General features: G+C 43.8%; 1 protein-coding gene across 3 annotated transcripts in view; it reads right to left on the bottom strand.

Moving 5' to 3' along the window:
- FAM169A (family with sequence similarity 169 member A) overlaps positions 1-18,566 on the bottom strand; it is a 369,278-nt gene that overhangs the window by 61,114 nt on the left and 289,598 nt on the right. Inside the window, exon 12 of one of the 3 annotated variants that reach the window (XM_086960775.1) lies at positions 1,716-1,871. The exons of the other annotated variants lie outside the window; for them this stretch is intronic. Coding sequence (XP_086816901.1) covers positions 1,716-1,871 — 156 coding nt within the window. The remainder of the gene's footprint in view (positions 1-1,715; positions 1,872-18,566) is intronic. 3 annotated transcript variants of the gene reach the window in all.

The following is an 18,566-nucleotide window of genomic DNA, read 5'->3' as shown; positions in this document are numbered from 1 at the left end:
ATCGTATGTATGGGTTCAGGCCATGTGAGAAGCAAGTTGGAGCTGTATGTTAAAGGACGCTAACCTAGTTTTTCCATTATTTTCCTATCTAGTTCATACATTGGTAATCTGAAGATGTGAAAAGCCATTCATTCAATATCACCAATTGCGCTACCCAGAAATATCTGGGAGTCCTATACCACTACTGTATACTCCCTTATGTAGCTTAGATGATGAAATGGGAACGTCTTTTCCATCCCACAACAATTTCCCCAATACCACCTCAACTTGCAAGAAAAAGGCCTTGCTAGGGTATATGGACTATTCCGTAGTATATAAAGGAATCGCGGCAGAGTCATCATTCTGTATATAGGCGACTGCCCCAGCACCGAGATTGGAAGGCACCACCAGCGTGTTAAGTCAACGCTAAACCACTATGAAGTTCTGTATTGTGTGCTATGAGAACAAAGATGTACAGGACAGAGAAGCACTAAACTTTGTGACTTTAGCCATTGTTGTTACTGCCTATAGGAATCTAGTCTCTCATTTTAAGTGTTCTGTGACAGTCTGTTTCATTAAACTCGGATGAGCTTTATAATAACACAGTCACGATCATCGGAGATAGAGGTGTTCACTATCATACAGAAAGATACTGGATGTTTTAGGGCCATAAGCGGAAATAGTGAATGTCTTCTAGTTGTGAGACAGCATTTAGGTTTGGGGTCGCAGTTCCCCAGAAGAAATGTTATCAGTGTGCTTAGGCCTTGCATGGCTTTGGAACTGAAAGAGGTTGCTGTAGCATTAGAGACAGGATTTTAGAATTGACTGAAGCCATCTATTTAATAAAGAAAAAAACAAAGGGTAGACTGTACCCCGTTTGAAGTGTGATTGTAAGCTTCAATTTGTGCGGGTAATCGTTATTAAAACATTGGACTATTAAGAGAACCACCGGTGACAGGGCCAATAACGGCTGGTACAGGTCTTCCGCTTCAATGTTTTAATCTTAGTGCTCTGTTTTTAACTTATTAATTGAGAACATTTTGCCCGTTATGAGCCTTTGCCAGTAACTCGGGAACGTGCATTTAACAACAGTTATAGCCATTGGCAGCAGGCTATAACATTATATTACCCATAAATGTAAAGTGCCATTGAGTTAATAGAGTCTCCATCCTGTATGTAGAGGTATAAGGATATAGAATATTTGATCTCTTCACACAAATTGGTGTTTAGTTTGAAGTTTATATATTGAGTCTCCATAGATATATATGAAATGTTTATGGCATGTAGAGCTGGAACGAACACTTTACATATGTAACCTTCGAGCTCTCTTTGTAACAAGATATTTGAAGGAACCTCCCCAACAACAGGAGATGATTTAAAGATGTGTTGTGACAAGAGAAGTCACATACAGCTGAGTCCCACCGTGCAACATCCCCAACTGACTACCTTCGAGCTCCAGATTCCACCTGGAACTCTCCCATGTATTCTATTAAAGTAAACTCAACACAAGATACAACACAATTTACACGGAGAATTTATCACACACACAAACACACATGATATGGGGTCAAAAGAGCAAACGTTTAGTTAAAGTTGGGTAATACATTCCCCTTTTCTAATATATTTTTTAACACAAATAATAATTTATATGAACTAAATACAAAACTGCAGAAATTCAACTGCTTCAGTTCAAAACATTATATGATATAAAATAAGCAGTCATGCTACTCCCACACCTGGTTTGTTGAGGTATCCAGAGAGCAACACCTTCCTTCATCTGGATTCTTAAACTCTAATGATATCTCTCCATCAGACAATATATCACCAGTATCCTTTTCAATTTCTAACATCTCTTCTGCTATCTCACTAATCAATGATTTCTGTTCAGTTGTCTAGAATGAGAATGAAATAAAAAATGGCATGCAAACATTTATGAAATGTTCAATAATTCATACAATATTCCGTATGAAGATTTTATCTGGAAGTGAGAGAGTTTTGTTTCTAACAAACACAAAACAACAATTTGTACCTGAAATTCAAAAGTAGCAAAGCAAATATTGCAATGGAGAGCCCCAAGGTAGCCCCGTATCTGATCTCCTTTCGCCTACATTACGTGAAACAGGTAAAAAACATATTGTGGCACTCTGCAGTAATGGAGCCCATTCCTGTCTTTTTCTTGTTTATTATGGTATAACCTACTGTCAGTGAGTTATTAACTTATCAAATGACCTAGACTCATTAAGGTGGCATGGTATCTCCATCCTAGAATATAATGAGAATTTAGGGTATTCGATATATCTGACAAAGATAGGAATCTTGTTTCCTTGTCAGGTTTTTTAAATTAAAAACTAAAAGTCTCCTTAACATTTTTTATATCTGATGAAAAACCATAAATTAAACATTTTAGAAGAATAAAATAACTGTAAAACCTGATCCAACACATTTTTATATTATCACTTTTTCTCATTCTCTTATATTTGCTGCTGCATTGCCTATACAATAAGTTACATACTAACCGCTTCATTTACACCACTATATCTTCAAAGCAAGCTTTGAGTGTATTTTACCACTATCTCAATCCTACCCCAACCCTACGTCTGTATCGCCCTTCAAGAAACCTTGCAAATGGCGACAATGCAACATCAGCAAGTCTAACAAACGAATTGAGGCCACCATATCTTCAATGGGATGTTGGAAGATATCAAGTGCTGATTTGTGCAAAGCGAAAGTAACATGGCACATTTGGATCCATGAGTCACCGAACTGGAGAGCAGCGAGAAAATGGCAAATGAAAGCAAAGCTGGAGCTACACACCGACAACTTCCTTATCCATATGAATCCAAACAGAAGATCCATTAAAATGCGGGGAGAATTACCACACCAGGATCCTGGGTGTTCCCCCTCTTGTTAATAATGACATAAATCCAACTGTGCATTCCTTTCTCCAGATACACGAAGGAGGCTCTTACTCTCCCTTTTCTACAAGAGCATGCCACAAAGGGCCATTTGGGTGTGGAATCAAAAGCTGGCTTGTTACTGGTATGAATTTTCAGCTTGACGTACACAATTAATGTCTAATACAGTTCTGAGGGAAGCCAAGCTGTGCATGCGAGGTGCGAACGTGCATGTGTATGGAAGTCTGGAAACTTAGTTGTTGTTTCTGGCAAGATTGAGAAGAAAATGAGGGAAGAGAGTAAAGTTTTATACAACCTGAAGCAGCTCGCAACTAACTGGAATCAAACAAAGACAAACAACTCGCCGCCAAGACCTGGAACACCCTCCCTACCAACCTACGACAGACCCAGGACCTGTTGGCCTTCAGAAGACTCCTCAAGACCTGGCTCTTCGATCAGTAGCGCCCACCCCCTCTAGCGCCTTGAGACCCTCACGGGTGGGTAGCGCACTTTACAAATGTACTGACTGATTGAAAGAGGAAATTAATGGGGCTTCTTGATCAGCAATATGTGCTCATTAACGCTAACGCAAAAGGCAATTCTCTAGCCAAGCTGTAGACTCAACTTGGGGGCGCAATCCACTTTGACAAGATCTCTCTAAAAATCTGAAAGACATTTTTGAGTTCTGCAATGATGGTGAAAAATTACTTTGTTGATATGGCTGATGACGTCCAAAGTTCATCATTAATGACGCATGTAAAGACTTTCTTTCTTTTATTAGGTTGAACAGAATCAGAACGGGAAGAGTATATGATTCGTCCTGACTTATCACGCTGCTATCTTTTTCTCTAGGTGGATGAGTATCTTACATTAACTTTGATGTAAACTGTGATCAAAGAGGTAAGAACAGGCTGAAGGCCAACTGCTAATTCCTGAATCTTGCAAGTTAAGTCCCCATGAGTTGATGCTTGCAAACTCATCTTTCTTTCCTGGTACTCTTGGCAGTCTTTTGCCAAATTGAAAGAGACTCTCTGGCACCCAAGCGGGACAGAGGGAGAAGTGACATGACCCCAGGCGCCCGAGAGAACAAGTGCAGTATGCAAGAAAGACCAGGAAGCAAGGCAACACAGAAGCACAGTTGAGAAGAGAAGAGAAAGAGTAAAAAGCGCAGGAGGCAAGCAACAAGAGAGGGTTCAAAAACAGCAGCAATGGTAAAAGAAAGCCAGGAGAAGCTGGAGAAGACCCTGTGCAAAGCATCAGAGGCAAGGTACAGGATGGAGGCGATAAATAGGGAATGGCCCCTCTGCAGCCATATGCTAATACTCGTACTGCATACACCGTCACAAAGATAAGACAGTAAAACAGCTGCTCCTGCTGGGGGCAGCCATGGGGTAAATAATTGATAGACCGATGAAATATCCTTTGCGCTAAACCCTGAGCTGGTTATGAAGAGCTGGAGCAAGACTCAAAGGGGTACCAGAATGCATGTGCAGAGTTCATAAAAAAGCACATGCACCCAGGGGGATGTCATCCACACCTGTGAAGACAAATACTCAGCAACACATTTGACGGGAGCATCTATGCACCAAGGTAGCACATCACTTTGGGCTACAATAACAGACATGGTTACTACTTGAGGTCATAAGGGACAGAAGCCTACCACGCCAAATCAACAGTGCAGAATCGCTGTGAGAAATCATACAAACCCACAGAACTTAAATAAATAAATCCTGCAGTGAGGGTAGTAAAATATGCACCAAAAGACAAACCCTAAACTCGAATCTGAAGTCTAAAGGGGCCTTGAAGGTCAAAGCACCCAGACATCAAGTGCATACATGAAGCATTAGGTGATACTGGCCATTAAGCTCACTCCGGTGATCACAAGTACAACACAGTTCCCGGAGAATGTCCAGGAGCCTTCCAGAGAAAGGGAGCAGGGGGAAATACATTTAAAAGGTTGCAACTAGAAAGTGAAAAGCGCGGTTGATCAGAGGGGTCGGTTTTGCAGTAACAAGCCACATCCAAAATCCTCCCTTCACTTTTGCACCAACATACCTAAAGGGATCACAAAAGCACAGGTCATTGCTCTGAGGAAGAATACAACACTCCTGCTATACACTCAAAAGCAAAATGGGCATAAGGCCCACCACACTGAGGGTACTCTTAGGCAAGCACACATGGTTGAGAACCCAAACCAATCCAAAACCAAATAATGGGAAGCACGTCTAATAGAGGTGTTTTTTGCAGGGAATTATTTTCGAATATAGACTTGAGTGGATATATGTCACCTTTTCATAAAAAAGAATGCCGAATCCAACCAAAAAGTCTGGAAGATATTGATTTTATGCTTTTAAATATATTTTTACACTGATCGTATTTGTAGTATATGGTCATTTGTGATTTTTTATACATCACCAAGAAGTTAAGAGGTCTGAGCACTAAGAATTTTCATGCAACACTTTTCAATTCTTTGGTTTTATAAAGTATTATAATTCTTTGAGCCAGCCTGGTTTCATGAAACTTTATGCTTTTGCAAAGTCACTGATAATTATGTGACAAGTAGGGTGAACACCAAAATGTATAGCACTTGAAGAAGTGCAGTCCCGGTGCAATGGGACTAATCAGGCGGGTGGCCAGCATGGGTTCTATCCTTGCTAGCCTCCCATAAATCACCCTAAGATAACGCATTACCGTGGCTACTTATTGATAATAAACATGCAGCACCCTTTCTCCAATACAAACTGTTGTTGTGTCATTTATTCGCTTCATCGTTACTCCATTTGCATGCAGGTAGTCAGTTGTATTGGTGAAAGCTTCTTGCTAAGGAATATCAGAGCTATGTGGCTGCCTGCGTGGTGCACTGTCTAACACTTTGGTGGGCCAAAGCATAGCGCTAAATTCCCTTACCCATGCCCCCTAACCCATGATCTTGGTCATCACTGCACCTGCCAGGCCAGATGGGGGCGAGGACAGGGGCAAGAAAAGTACTGTGAGATTACTTTGGGGTGGGCAGAGGAAGCAGGGGTTAAGGAGTATATCTACCGGCCACCTCCTGCCCTCTTCCTCTTGGCTAGTTTTCATGGGGATTCCACCAGACGTCTTACCCTCTATTTTGATTTATATCATGATCACAGGTGTGTGTCTGTGCATTTATGCAATATCTTTGTTTCACTGTTTGGCAGTGCAGGCGGAGTTACAGGACGATCCAAAGGAGTTCTGTGCATGAAAGCAACCACTTGAATGGAACAATATGAGTGTTTCATGCCAATTCCTGGGGAGTTTTTATGTTAGGAACCCAGGATTAATGTGACGGTGTCCCGTTAGTCTCACAGGCTAGGCTGGTGAAAGCCTAAGCAACTGAGGGCTTGCCCTGCAACGATACACCCTGCGTGTGAGTTTCGATTCCTGGACTATGGGGTCCAGAATTGGGATGAGCCCCAAAATGAATAGCAGCTGACGGGGTGCTCTTTGGCTAATCATACTGATGGTCAGCATTGGTCCTATGATCACTTGACTCGCTCCTAAATGTACCCAATTCTTTGAGCCACTTATTGGCCAAACTACAGATACCGGCAGGAAAGTGATAGGTATTATAAAAAGAATTTGTGGAGGCTATGGCCAAGACAGGGATTGTGCATCTGTCAAGCATCAACGTACATATCTGTTTCTCTTATGTCCCTCTCCTACCTCCAAGCCAAGCTGTGGAGCAACCAATACATTTCCAGAGTGGGTTGCCTCTGACTGGCAAAAACTGCGACCCCCCTCACGTATTTCTATTTCAGTTTTTTGGGGGGGGGGGGGGGGGGTGGGGCAGGAGGGTTCATCTGTCCCTTACCTCTGCCAATAAGTCAATTTTGTTCCATTTGACTTTTTGCAATAAAAAAAGTCAAGTTGTTTTGTTTTATACCTGATGATCGGAATTTCTCCACTTGTTGCTTTGGTGTAGAGCTACTATAATTTAAGTGCTGTATAAGAGTGAGTGCTTGTAGTTGAAATGTATGAATAGACCTCCCTCCAAACTGTTAACTTTCAAAGTGCATGACTGATAAACATTGCTGGAAGAAAATCAGACATTTACACCCGTAGACTTAAGTAGACTCAGTAGCATACCTATTTCCACATACAGAACTGTATCATGTATACGGGATGGCGGCCGTGACAAGCGGCTGAGCGGCAGCGCCAGACACAGTGCATCGATGAAGTGACCATAGTAAACCGCGATACCTAAGCCCTTTTCATTATGCTAGCATCTCTTGAGCACTAAAAGGTCGATGAAAGGGACGTAAAAGCAGGACGGCGAATATACCGGTGCTACACGGCCGGCTGGACACATGGTGCAAGGGGCATATGCCGGCAGTTGTATACAGACATCGCATCCCGTTTTCAAAGTGACGGGGGAACTAAAGCTGCATTTTGGCGGCGGCGGCGGCAAAGCGGCAAAGTGGCAAAGTGCACCTGGTGTTTACCTTCCATGAGCGTGACGGGATCAATGGTGCTCGTCAGCGGTCTCCATGCCAGGTTGCTCCGCATGGGTCTGCAGCGGCTTCTGGCTGCAGCTTTGCTTGGAGGTGGGCTGGTGCACGGCAGGACTCGCGGAGCTCGGAGGCGGGGCCGATCAAAGCCGGCGAGATTTGGAAAATGGAGCAGAAACGGCAGAAACGGCAGCAGCAGCAGCAGCTCAAACAGACCCGTTAGATCCATCAGTCACGACAGGTTGGTGCAAGGAGGTGGAGGGGGTCGCCACAGTGGAGGTACAGTCAAGGCGAGGCAAAGGGTTTCTCTCCTCATAATATTGGCACTATCTATGGCTCCTAAAAGCAATACTGGGGGCAAGACAAAAAAGAAAGGCACGGCTGATGGTGGCAGTGCAGACACTGTTCTAGGCTCAGACTCCATGGCAGGCATCGAGGTGGAAGGTGTTGCATTGGAAACTGGGTCAGGGCGGGCAAAACCTCTACAGCCAGCAGGGCATAATACCCCTAAAGAAATGCGTCCACCCTTAGCCAGAACCCGACAAGCTACAGCCACAGCGACCGTCAGCGTGGTGGAAATGCTGAATCGCAATGAAAAAAACAAAAAACTGAAGGACAGTGAGCCAGTTTCGGTAGCGTCAGCGCCTGGATTACCGGGGTTATCCTCATTACCCGCTCTATCTGTTTTACCTGAGTTGCTTTCTCCACCAACACCAGCCATTATCTCAGAAGTGGATCCAGGTACAGCTCTAGCACTGCAATCAGTCGCACAATCAGTCCCGAATCTGCAGCAGCAGCAGTTACAGCAGATACATTCGCAGGCACAACTCCCTCAGTCATCTCAGGTGGAGGGAGCTGGAGAGGATGCCGCGGGCGGGGACATGATCCCAACGACTCAATCAGAGTCTCTAATGGCTGAATCGAGGACTGATGATTTCGGAGCCGCCGTCAGCAGTGAGGCTATCACCTCAATGTCCTCACAATGCGCGACGAACCCCGCATTGAACCTCCCAACAGAAGAGCTAGCAGCCCCACCAGTCAACATTGAGGGCAATCAAGGAGGTTCAACAACAGCCGAGATGTGCACTGCCCTAGAGGTACATAGGGGTTTACTTGCCAACTCTACAGTTAGTACAATTCACCTCGGGGTCACGCATTGTGAGGGGGAAAAAGAAAAGACCCCGAGTGAGTGTTTCTTTTCTGTCACAGAGGAGGCCAACTGGTCAGAGGATGATGATGACCCACACAGCTCAGATATCGATGACAGTAATCCGGAGACAGAGAGCGATAGTGAGGCAGGGCTACCGTCATCTATCATCAAAAACGTGCCCCCTCAAAGGGACCACACAGCACTTACGTGGGACCACTCTCCTACGACATCTTTGCAAGGGAACTCTAACCTGGCCACGGGTGATATAAGGCACAACGAGACTGCGCAGTTGTCAATGATGGCGATGATGGAATCAATCCAGCAGGGGATAACGGCACACAGAGAAGAAACCCGTTCAGACAGCCTTAAATCCCAAGCTGCAATAAGAAAAATGAAAGCAGTGGTTAGAAAGATGTCAAAAGCCTGGGTAAACGTTGGAGACAGGGTTTCAAATCTAGAGGAGAGGGTGGTCGCCACGGAAGCTGAGGCGGCCGCAGCCACAAATAAAGTCGTAACACTGGGAGCCCAAGCCATCGACATCCAGTGGAAGCTGGAGGACCTAGAGAACCGGCAAAGAAGGAACAATCTCAGGGTCCTGGGCATTCCGGAAGGGGCCGAGGGTCAGGATGCCAAAATGTTCATTGTTAAAATATTCGAGAAAGCCTTTCCAGATATTGCCGGATGGAACTGGACCACTGAAATACAGAGAGCACACAGGACACCCTTCAGACTGAGAAAATACGCCAGAGAAGGGGATAAGCCTAGAGCGATCTTAATCTATATAGGCAATTTTCTTCTTCGCCAGTCCATTGCAGAAAAAGCCCGGCCAGACTCTAAAAGAACCTTTGAAGGAGGGTCCTTCTTTGTCAGGCCGGACTTCTGCCATACCACCGTGGAACGCCGATGGCGATTAAGACAATTAATCAAACCTTTCCAGGATAAAAGAGTGCAGATCTATCTCATCAATCCTGCTCAGTTGAAGATAATCCACCAAGGCAAGATCATATACTTTTCCTCGGAAATTAAGGCTAAGGAGTTCCTAGACTCTCTATAGCATGTTATACTACTAATGGCAACCAACAAAGGCTAAGGCTTTAATGTATGTCACTGGCGGAAATTGAGGGGCTAGCTTGGTTTAAGCTTAAGTTTGAATTTCATAAAGGGAAATGTGTCACGTTATGGAGATTTGTGGGTACACATAAGGTTAAGGTCGAAGTTTGGACCTATCGATTGCACTGTGTCCAGCGCAGGGCCACACCCATCACACGCACAGACCCAGTCTGCGCGCCTCACCTGGGAGTAAGTTGGGGTCAGGGGGGGGAGGTGGGGGGGCAACCTCGAGGGAGGGGGGGTGGAGGGGGAAAACAAAGCAAAAAGAAAGTTCATGCAATAAACATGTCTATTGATATATTGGAGTTGTCGAAAGTGGATAAACTTGCGGATGTCGGATTTATGATAAAATGTGACTGGTTAGTATGTTGGCTCGTCTCTCTCCAGGGATATGTCAAGGATTAAGATAATCAGTCTCAATATAGGAGGACTGAACAATTGGAAAAAGAGGGAAAAATTTGAGGAGTACGCTAAATTAATCAGGGCCGACATTTTGTGTATACAAGAGACTCACCTACCATGGAAAAAGAAACATTGGCTGAGCATAAGGGGGTATGAAATTCTGTCTTGCTCCTCACAGACCTCAACCATTAGGGGGGTAGCCATATTAGGCCGGGTAGGACTGGGAGGTGCTAGAAAATCAAAAGATGATCCGCTGGGAAGATGGGCAATCTGTGAATTAAAATTAGGCATCACTCTATGCTCAGTATACGGTTCTAATTTGGACGATCCAGGGGTGATGGATCACATTGAACGGGAGCTTATTAACTGGCAAGCACCCATGGTATTTTGTGGTGATCTCAATATCTCAGCCGACTTCACAGGCAATACCCCATACAGCGGCCGTAAGCCTCGAGTATTTAGGGCAGTGTCCTCTATATTACACTCTTATGGCCTGAAGGATGTCTGGGGTAACCAAAAGAAAAATGATCCGGGATTTACATACTTTTCACACCCATTTAATAAATATACAAAATTGGATTATATGTTTGTCTCAGCCACACAATTTAGTAATGTTGAAATCTCAATGCTGCCGAAGCTAATCTCGGACCATAATCCTCTTGTCTTGAATTTTTCTGTCATCAAACCAAGGGAAAAAATGAGGCCATGGTCTTTTGACAGGAAATTACTAGTGGACAGAGACTATTTAACACATATGAAGGAGTGGTCCAAATCCTTTTTTGATGCCAACAGATATAGCGCTTCCCGCGGTATGGTCTGGGATAGCTTTAAGGCTGGTCTAAGAGGGGAGACAATCAGTTTTGCTGCACGGCTTTGGAAAAAAATGAAGGAGGATAGGGAATGTCTTTTGGCTAAACTGGTGAAGGCAGAGGAGCAACACAGAAGAGATGTCTGTTGCGGGATCCAGGGGTCGCAGAGTCTAGAGAGCCTAAATACTATAAAAGCAGATATTCAGCGACAATTAGCAAAGAAGGCTGCAGCAGAATATCAGACCCGCAGATTAGGTATGTATGAAACAGGCGAGAATGCTGGCAGGGCTCTAGCGCTTCGGATAAGACAGGCCACCTCAAAAAATATCATCACCGAGATCAAAGATGGCGAGCAGATGTATACAAAACCAATAGAAATCATAGAGGTCTTTAGGCGATTCTATCAGGTCCTTTATAAGGAGGAGGCAGATACAGTACATCCTGGTAGTAATTGGCAGGATACAGGTCTTAATCTGACGTCCAATGAGAGGGAATCCTTAGAACAGGAAATTACTATGGAGGAGCTACTTCAGGCACTAAAAGATCTCTCAGCTGGCAAGGCAGCAGGGCCCGATTTTATACCTCTTGAAGTTTATAAATGTCTGAGGGAAGAAACGGCCCCTCTCCTGCTAGATCTATTTAATGGGGTTATCAATACAGGTATTATTCCTGAATCCTGGACTAAAACCAATATTGTGGTCTTTCATAAAAAGGGCAAACCCAAGGAGAGCCCGGGCTCCTATCGGCCTATATCACTAATCAATAGCGATAATAAACTTTACGCTAAAATATTGGCCTTACGGATGGGTAGGATCATCGCGGGCCTCGTCTCTCCTTGGCAGCATGGCTTTATCCCTGGCAGAGGTACTACCGACCATATGAAAAGAGCTATAACTCTGTTTGACTTGCATGCACGGGGGGAGGGGGGATCGCGATGATCCTCCTCGACGCAGAGAAGACGTTCGACCGGGTCAGGTGGGGCTTTCTCTGGGAAGTATTGGTCGGCAAAGGATTTGGTCCCCGTTTTCTTCAGGGTATTAAGGCCATGTATCACAATCCAATAGCTAGCATCCAGTTAATGGGCGAGGCCTCCAACCCTATCCAGATTTCAAGAGGGACTAGACAAGGGTGTCCGTGCTCACCTATCCTATTTGCACTTTATATCGATCCCCTGATTTGCCGCATTATGAGCAATATTAATATTAAACCAATTATTATCAATGGTCTTGAGACCAAAATTCTCGCATATGCGGACGACATAGCCATCACCACTGTCGATCCAGCTAGTGCTATGAGAGAAATAATCAATATCACCTCCGATTTCGGGAATGTCTCTGGATATAGACTTAATGTGGCAAAAACACAGGTATTATGTTCAAACCAAACAGTCAAACTGGATGATAGATATGTGGATTCAGTAGTATATCTGGGAATCACAATTAATGCCCAGACACAGGAAATCATCAAAGATAACTTCTCACCACTACTGCTGAAAATGAAACAGGACCTAAAAAGAATTGATACTCTCCACTTATCAATTATAGGTAGGGCCAATGTCATTAAAATGGCAATGTTCCCAAAAATCCTATATAAGTTTAGGTCAATCCCCTTTAAAATAGATGATATTCTGATCAGGGAGATGGAGGCTATTTTTATGAACTTCCTTTGGCAATACGGCAAGGTGAGGAGATCAATTAAATTTATGTCTCTACCCCAGGAACAGGGTGGATTGGGTATACCTAACTTAAAACTATATCACTGGTCTTGTCTCCTCACTGATATGGCTATACTTTTTTTCCCTGCTGATACGATACACTCCCAGTGCAGTATCCCATCCATATACCAGTTAGCACTAGGGAATGAGGCGTATGGTATACTGTTAAGGAACTATGATAAACGTTTTTTCAAATCCCCAGGCTACAAAATACTGGAAGATATCCGGGTGGTATGGCTAGCAATACAAAAAAACCAGAGCATTCCTAAGTTTAATAAACATACTCTTCTCTGGAAATCAGGGTTATTCCCGCACTTAAGCAGTGATGGTTCTTGGAGACACTGGGAAATGCAGGGAATCACTACATTGGGCCAAGTTATGGTAAAGAATGCCCTGAGGCCCCTTGAACTCTTAAAGACACGATACTCACTTCAAGGCCCTCAAGAGTTTAAATATATACAATTGACTAACACAATTAAATCCAAAAGACCTGCTATAGATATATCAAAAGAATGTATACTATTAGATTATATGAAGGGTGGCGGTCGCCGTATAAGGAAAATATATGCACTATTCTTGGGAACTCTGCCAGATGATATGCTTAAGACAGAGGCTACCTGGGCTGGGAAACTGAATGATCCCGATATCGACCTGGACAGAGCTATCCTCATGGATAAAAGGTTTTTACGCTCTTCAAACCTAAGAGCACAGCATTTTAAAACCCTATTCAACTTATATTATACAACGGCTAAACTGTATGATTGGGGTAAGAGAGTGGATAACAACTGTCCTAGATGTGGTAAGGGCCCTGCTGATCTGCTCCACATGTTTTGCAGCTGTGAGAAGCTAGGGCCAATCAAAAACGAAATTGCAAAGTTTTTAGAGGGGCTGCTAGCTGTCAGGATCGACCTATCCCCTACACTTTTAATATTTGGGTTTGACGCCAAACAGGGTTTAAGCATCGAGGCGGAGGCACTTGTGTTTTTAGCAATAGCTGTTTTTAGAATACTAATTGCTGCTGCATGGAAGGACTCTGATGCCCCAACCTTTCAGATGTGGATCTGTAGGCTGCTCGGGATCCATAACATCGGATCGGAGCTGTACGCACTGAAGGGAGTGAAATCCAGGGATATGGGACTAAGGTTGTGGTCGCCCGTGGCAGCATGGAGGCGTTCAAAAATCAGGTGCCTCAGTTCTTAATATCTATGTAGAAATTCCCTCTTGTCCTTCACATATATATTATTACTCCTCCTACAGTATCGGTTTCTTATCTGTTTTAACATCCTTGATGTATACTTATTTGGTCTTTTTGTATTAATGTGTTTTTCTCGTATGTATTGGATATGCTTTTATCATGAACTTTCAATAAAAAAAAAAAATAAAAAAAAAAACAGAACTGTATCATGTATGCAAAGACAACCCCACTATTGATGACTCTGAAACAGGAATGGGATCTTGCACAGGCAGGTCCTCAACTCACTACATACAGAATACAATAAATAATCACAGCATCATATATGTCAACATGTAGATGCATAACAGCATCACGAAAAAGTTACAAAATACAGAACTAACACATGACAATGTAAGGCTATAGGATACTCACTCATGCAATCCATCTTGCCAGTGTTTGCTCCCTTTGTTGCCCAAACACCAGCACGAAGACTCCATTCATATTTTAATTCCGCCATTACACATGAGGAAATCATTACGCCGTATAATACTAATCTATTGTAGTGGTGTGTGAAATAAGAGTAATTTGCTTTCACGTAATTACCCTCAGTTTCGGTAAAATTATGTGAAATTACACACACTCATATGAAAAGCAAATCTGTCATTAAGCGTTATATTTTAGCACTAAATGCGTCTTGTGTCAATTTTTGACATAAAGTATTTTTCACAAACAAAAATAGTGCACTAAAGATGCACACATTCTGTTGTTTCTGTGAGTGTGATGTACATTTTTATCGCAAATGCCACATATTTATACGAAGTGGCGTAATTTCGCGTTATGAGCATGAAGTGAAATCCCCAAAATTAGTGAATTAAGCAGTGTAAATTACATTTCTCCCAGGCCTAATTTATTGTACATGCAATTGTTTGGCCCACCAAGACGTGTTTTCTCCTTGTATGAGAGTTGGACAACTTTTCCTAACTCCTAAAGGTAGTCACTCTGTGAAAGTCCCTGTGTTAGTGTTTGGAGTGTGATGGGTAGTTAATGGGGAGTGTCTTTTTTATTGCATACGTGTGGGCTGTGAATGATATTTGTTTTGTGTGATGAGTGATGGAATATAAATGATAAAAGTATGGGTGAGGGTTCACTTGGAAGGCTCAGTGGAAGATGAGCTGATGAAAAATGCACATTATACGTGATGTACACACCTTTATACTATAATATTATTTAAATTAAAAAAATCAATCCAAAATAAAATTAAAGGTTAAGCCTGACCCATAAATGTAGCAGATGTTAGTCTTGCACAAAAATCGACTCAGCAAACCCAGGGAGCTCCATAAAGTTACCGTGATAACTTCTTCGTAAAACTTCTCAAAGATTTGGAGGGAGGGGTGGGTGAGCCGAACGAAGGGCCAGATGTGTTATTTACTGGTTGCAAAAAAGTGGACAGAATTTGCAACCAGCATTTTTGTGGCCAGTAGAGATTTTTACAAATCGACCTATGTACTAGTAGGAAAACGTTTAGTTGCAAACTAAACTGATCACCTCATGAATATTAATGAAACAGGTCGAAAAACTGCAACTCACTTCGTTTGGAAGCAATCTAAGGGATGGTGGCCTGCCAAGATCAGCCATCCATGTGCTCGCTTTTCAATTAAGTCATTTTTTTTTTAAAGTGAAGCCCGTTTTCCTTAAATGAAACAGTGCTGCATTTTCCAAAAAAACGATTACTTTCAATCATAAGTTGGTTTGTGAGTCAGCAGTGGTCCTTATGCTCACTGCTTACTCCCCAACAGTCATTTTTTTAACATTCACAAAGGGAAAGAGGTCCTATTGAACAAGTTCCTTACCTTTGGTAGCAATGTATCTGGTAGAGACACAATCTAACGCAGATTCCTTAACTTAAAATATCCCCAGGCGCCAGTGTGGATCTGGAGACTTTTCAACAGTACCTCTGCGTGCCGGGGGACGGCGGTGCATGGCTCCGCTCTGACGTCGTCCAGGGATATGACGTCAGTGGAGCCAAATAAGTTCCTCTTAGCGTGCTGACGACAGTTTACTATGGGAAAACGCTTCCGCGCCACAATGCGGAGCCAACATTAAAACTGAATGTGTGAGAAAAGTGTGCCAAAAAGGGTTAAACATCTTTTAAGACGACAATGATAAGAAATAATAAAATTAAGAGAAACCTCAATCTGCATTGTAGAGAAAACCGCTACATAACTTGAGTGACTGAAGGGCGAGAGCAGAGTACTCGCCTCATAGAAACAGTCACGCATATACAAAGAACGATACCCTCCTATAAAGCAAACAGCAAGCAGTCTGCCGCTACATGAATGTCATGAAAGACAATAACAAGACTTTAGCAACATGAAGTTACGACAAGTGACACATTTCTGCAACAACAGATAATGTGCAACCACACGCACTAAAGATGAGTACGTGACTGTTTCAGAGTCGAAGAGGCCCCAAACTAATGGATAAAGAGGAGGTGGGAGGGGAGAAGACATGACCAACCTCGACACTGGAAAAGAAGCCAGGGTGCCAGAGCGTGCATGGGTATATGAGCTCACCATCTATTTGCGAGAATGGGTGGAGAAGCAACAGGTAAAACAGAAGAAGACATCCTGACTTGTTAAAGGATGTGAAGTAGAGAAATACACATGAAGGTAGAGATCACTGACAGAAAAGACCAGTGGGTAGAACCCAAACCAGAAAAGGTCCTCGCAGAGCGGGGATGATGGGTTGGCATTAAGGAATCTGTTGCTAGACTGTGTATCTACCAGAAACATCATTACCGAAGGTAAGTTACTTGTTCATCTGATAGTGACATCTAGACGCAGATTCCTTAACTTAGAATATATACCAAAGCTATACCTAATAGGAGGGGGTCTGCGATAAACCCCGCCAGGTTCCAAAAGACAACCAATCCACTAAAAAGATGGACCAAAACAGGTGGGGACAGCAAGTGTAAACGTGGCTGACACCAGCCTCTTTACGCTCTGTAACAGGAAAATCAACAAGAAAAGGCAATGGTACCACCTTCCGGCAGCGGACCGTTCAATAACCTCACCTGCCAGGAAGAAAAGAGGGAAAATCATAGAAGCCAAAATGGCTAGTGCCTAATGGAAGAAATCCATAAGCTTCTGCAATAAGAATAAGAAGCAGAACTGTGCTCAGGATCCATGGACCTGCAAAAAAATAACATGCTAGAGAAAAGACACAACAGTACGATAGAGTCAGATAGTACAAAATGAGCATATACAACAGTGAATGCCAAGATGGACATGCAGAGAGACAGATGTCATTGATGCCAAGACATACACAACCATAAATACAAGGAGATACATGTATGTGGACAGTATGGATACACATAGGCAGCCTGTATGAACCCTGGAGCCACACCACACACATGAAAAAGCCTATGAAATGTAGCATCGACAGCACAGAGGCGTCGGCAAAAAGACATTGGATGTATCACCAAGTAGTCATACTGATCAACCATACACAGAAGTATAATGGTGAAAGAAAACCGGCAGAAGCCGGATACACACACAAGGATCGCTCTCATAAAAAGAGAGAGAGAGAGAGAGAAAAAGAGAGACAGAATCTGTGGCTAAGAAACCCAAGATACTGCAACAAGGAAAAACATAGAATGTGTGTACTCTCGCAGTGAGTATACACTATTACATACACATATATATGCATATATTTTTTATTTTTTGGAGACTGCGGTGTGGGGCGGCGCCGACTCAGATACAATTCCACCGCTGCGGCTGAGGCAGACGTCATTCCAGGGAGCCCCACCAGACTGTCCCCTGATGCTGGAGGTGGACTGTGGCTTGAGGTTTGAATGGGAAGCCCCACCAGGCCGACTCCCGATGTTGCAGCGACTCCGGATCCGGAGTCAGGGCATTCGATTGGCGCCAAGGGCAAATCTGCCGACGAGCTCCCAATCTGAGTCTCTACTACCTCTGTCGGACCCAATGGTGAGCCAGGGAGAGGGATCGGCCCAAAGGTAGCCTGTCGCCCCAACACCAGGAAATGGTTGGTAGGCGGGGGTCGACTGCTGAGGGACTATGTACAGAAAGACCGGGAACAACAGGCACTACATGAGGCAGACGGCCTCTATGACTTCCTCTTGTGCTTACCTGAGGAAGGCGATTGACGTCCTCAGAAATGACTCCGCAACCTGCCCTGAACCGGAGCCCCAACTGGAGAGGGAGAGCGATGACGCCAGGACTCCGAACAGGAATTCCAGTCCGACAACAATTTCATCTTACGTTCCAGCAGGGACTTCAGCTTTAGCTTTCGACAGGCGCTGCTCTCCTTGGAGTTGTGGTGCTCACCAAAGCACCACATACAAATCGTGTGCGGATCCATCGCTGACATCTGTCACGTACAGGACTCACACCATTTGAAGCCCAAAGGCATCAACACACTGTTCCCTGACAGGCAAGGAGTCAGAGAGGACTAAAAACAAAAAATAGGCCAGAGGAACTACTTCTCATGGATCCGCGTTGCAGCACGGAAAAGAAGAAAACTAACGTCAGCTAGCCGGGAGAGACTGATATGGCTCCACTGACATCATATCCGTGGAAGATGTCAGAGCACAGCCAGAGGTACTGCTGAAAAGACTCCTGAGCCAGACTGGCGCCTAGGGGATATTCTAAGTTAAAGAATCTGTGGCTAGATGTCTCTATCAGATATGGCCCCTTTCCTTTTACAAATGGTTTACCCCACTCCCCCAATTAGGCAGTTGTTAACTCTTCACAGTTTTTCAAATAGATTTCGGTCGACAACACACCCCTTCTAAATAACAAAATGGTATGTGGTCACAGTCCCACTTTAGGAGTCAGTAA

Source organism: Lissotriton vulgaris, chromosome 3_1, assembly GCF_964263255.1.
Source record: "Lissotriton vulgaris chromosome 3_1, aLisVul1.2, whole genome shotgun sequence".
NCBI lineage: Eukaryota > Metazoa > Chordata > Amphibia > Caudata > Salamandridae > Lissotriton > Lissotriton vulgaris.
Note: the sequence above shows the minus strand (reverse complement) of the source record. Positions and strands in the feature narration are given on the sequence as shown.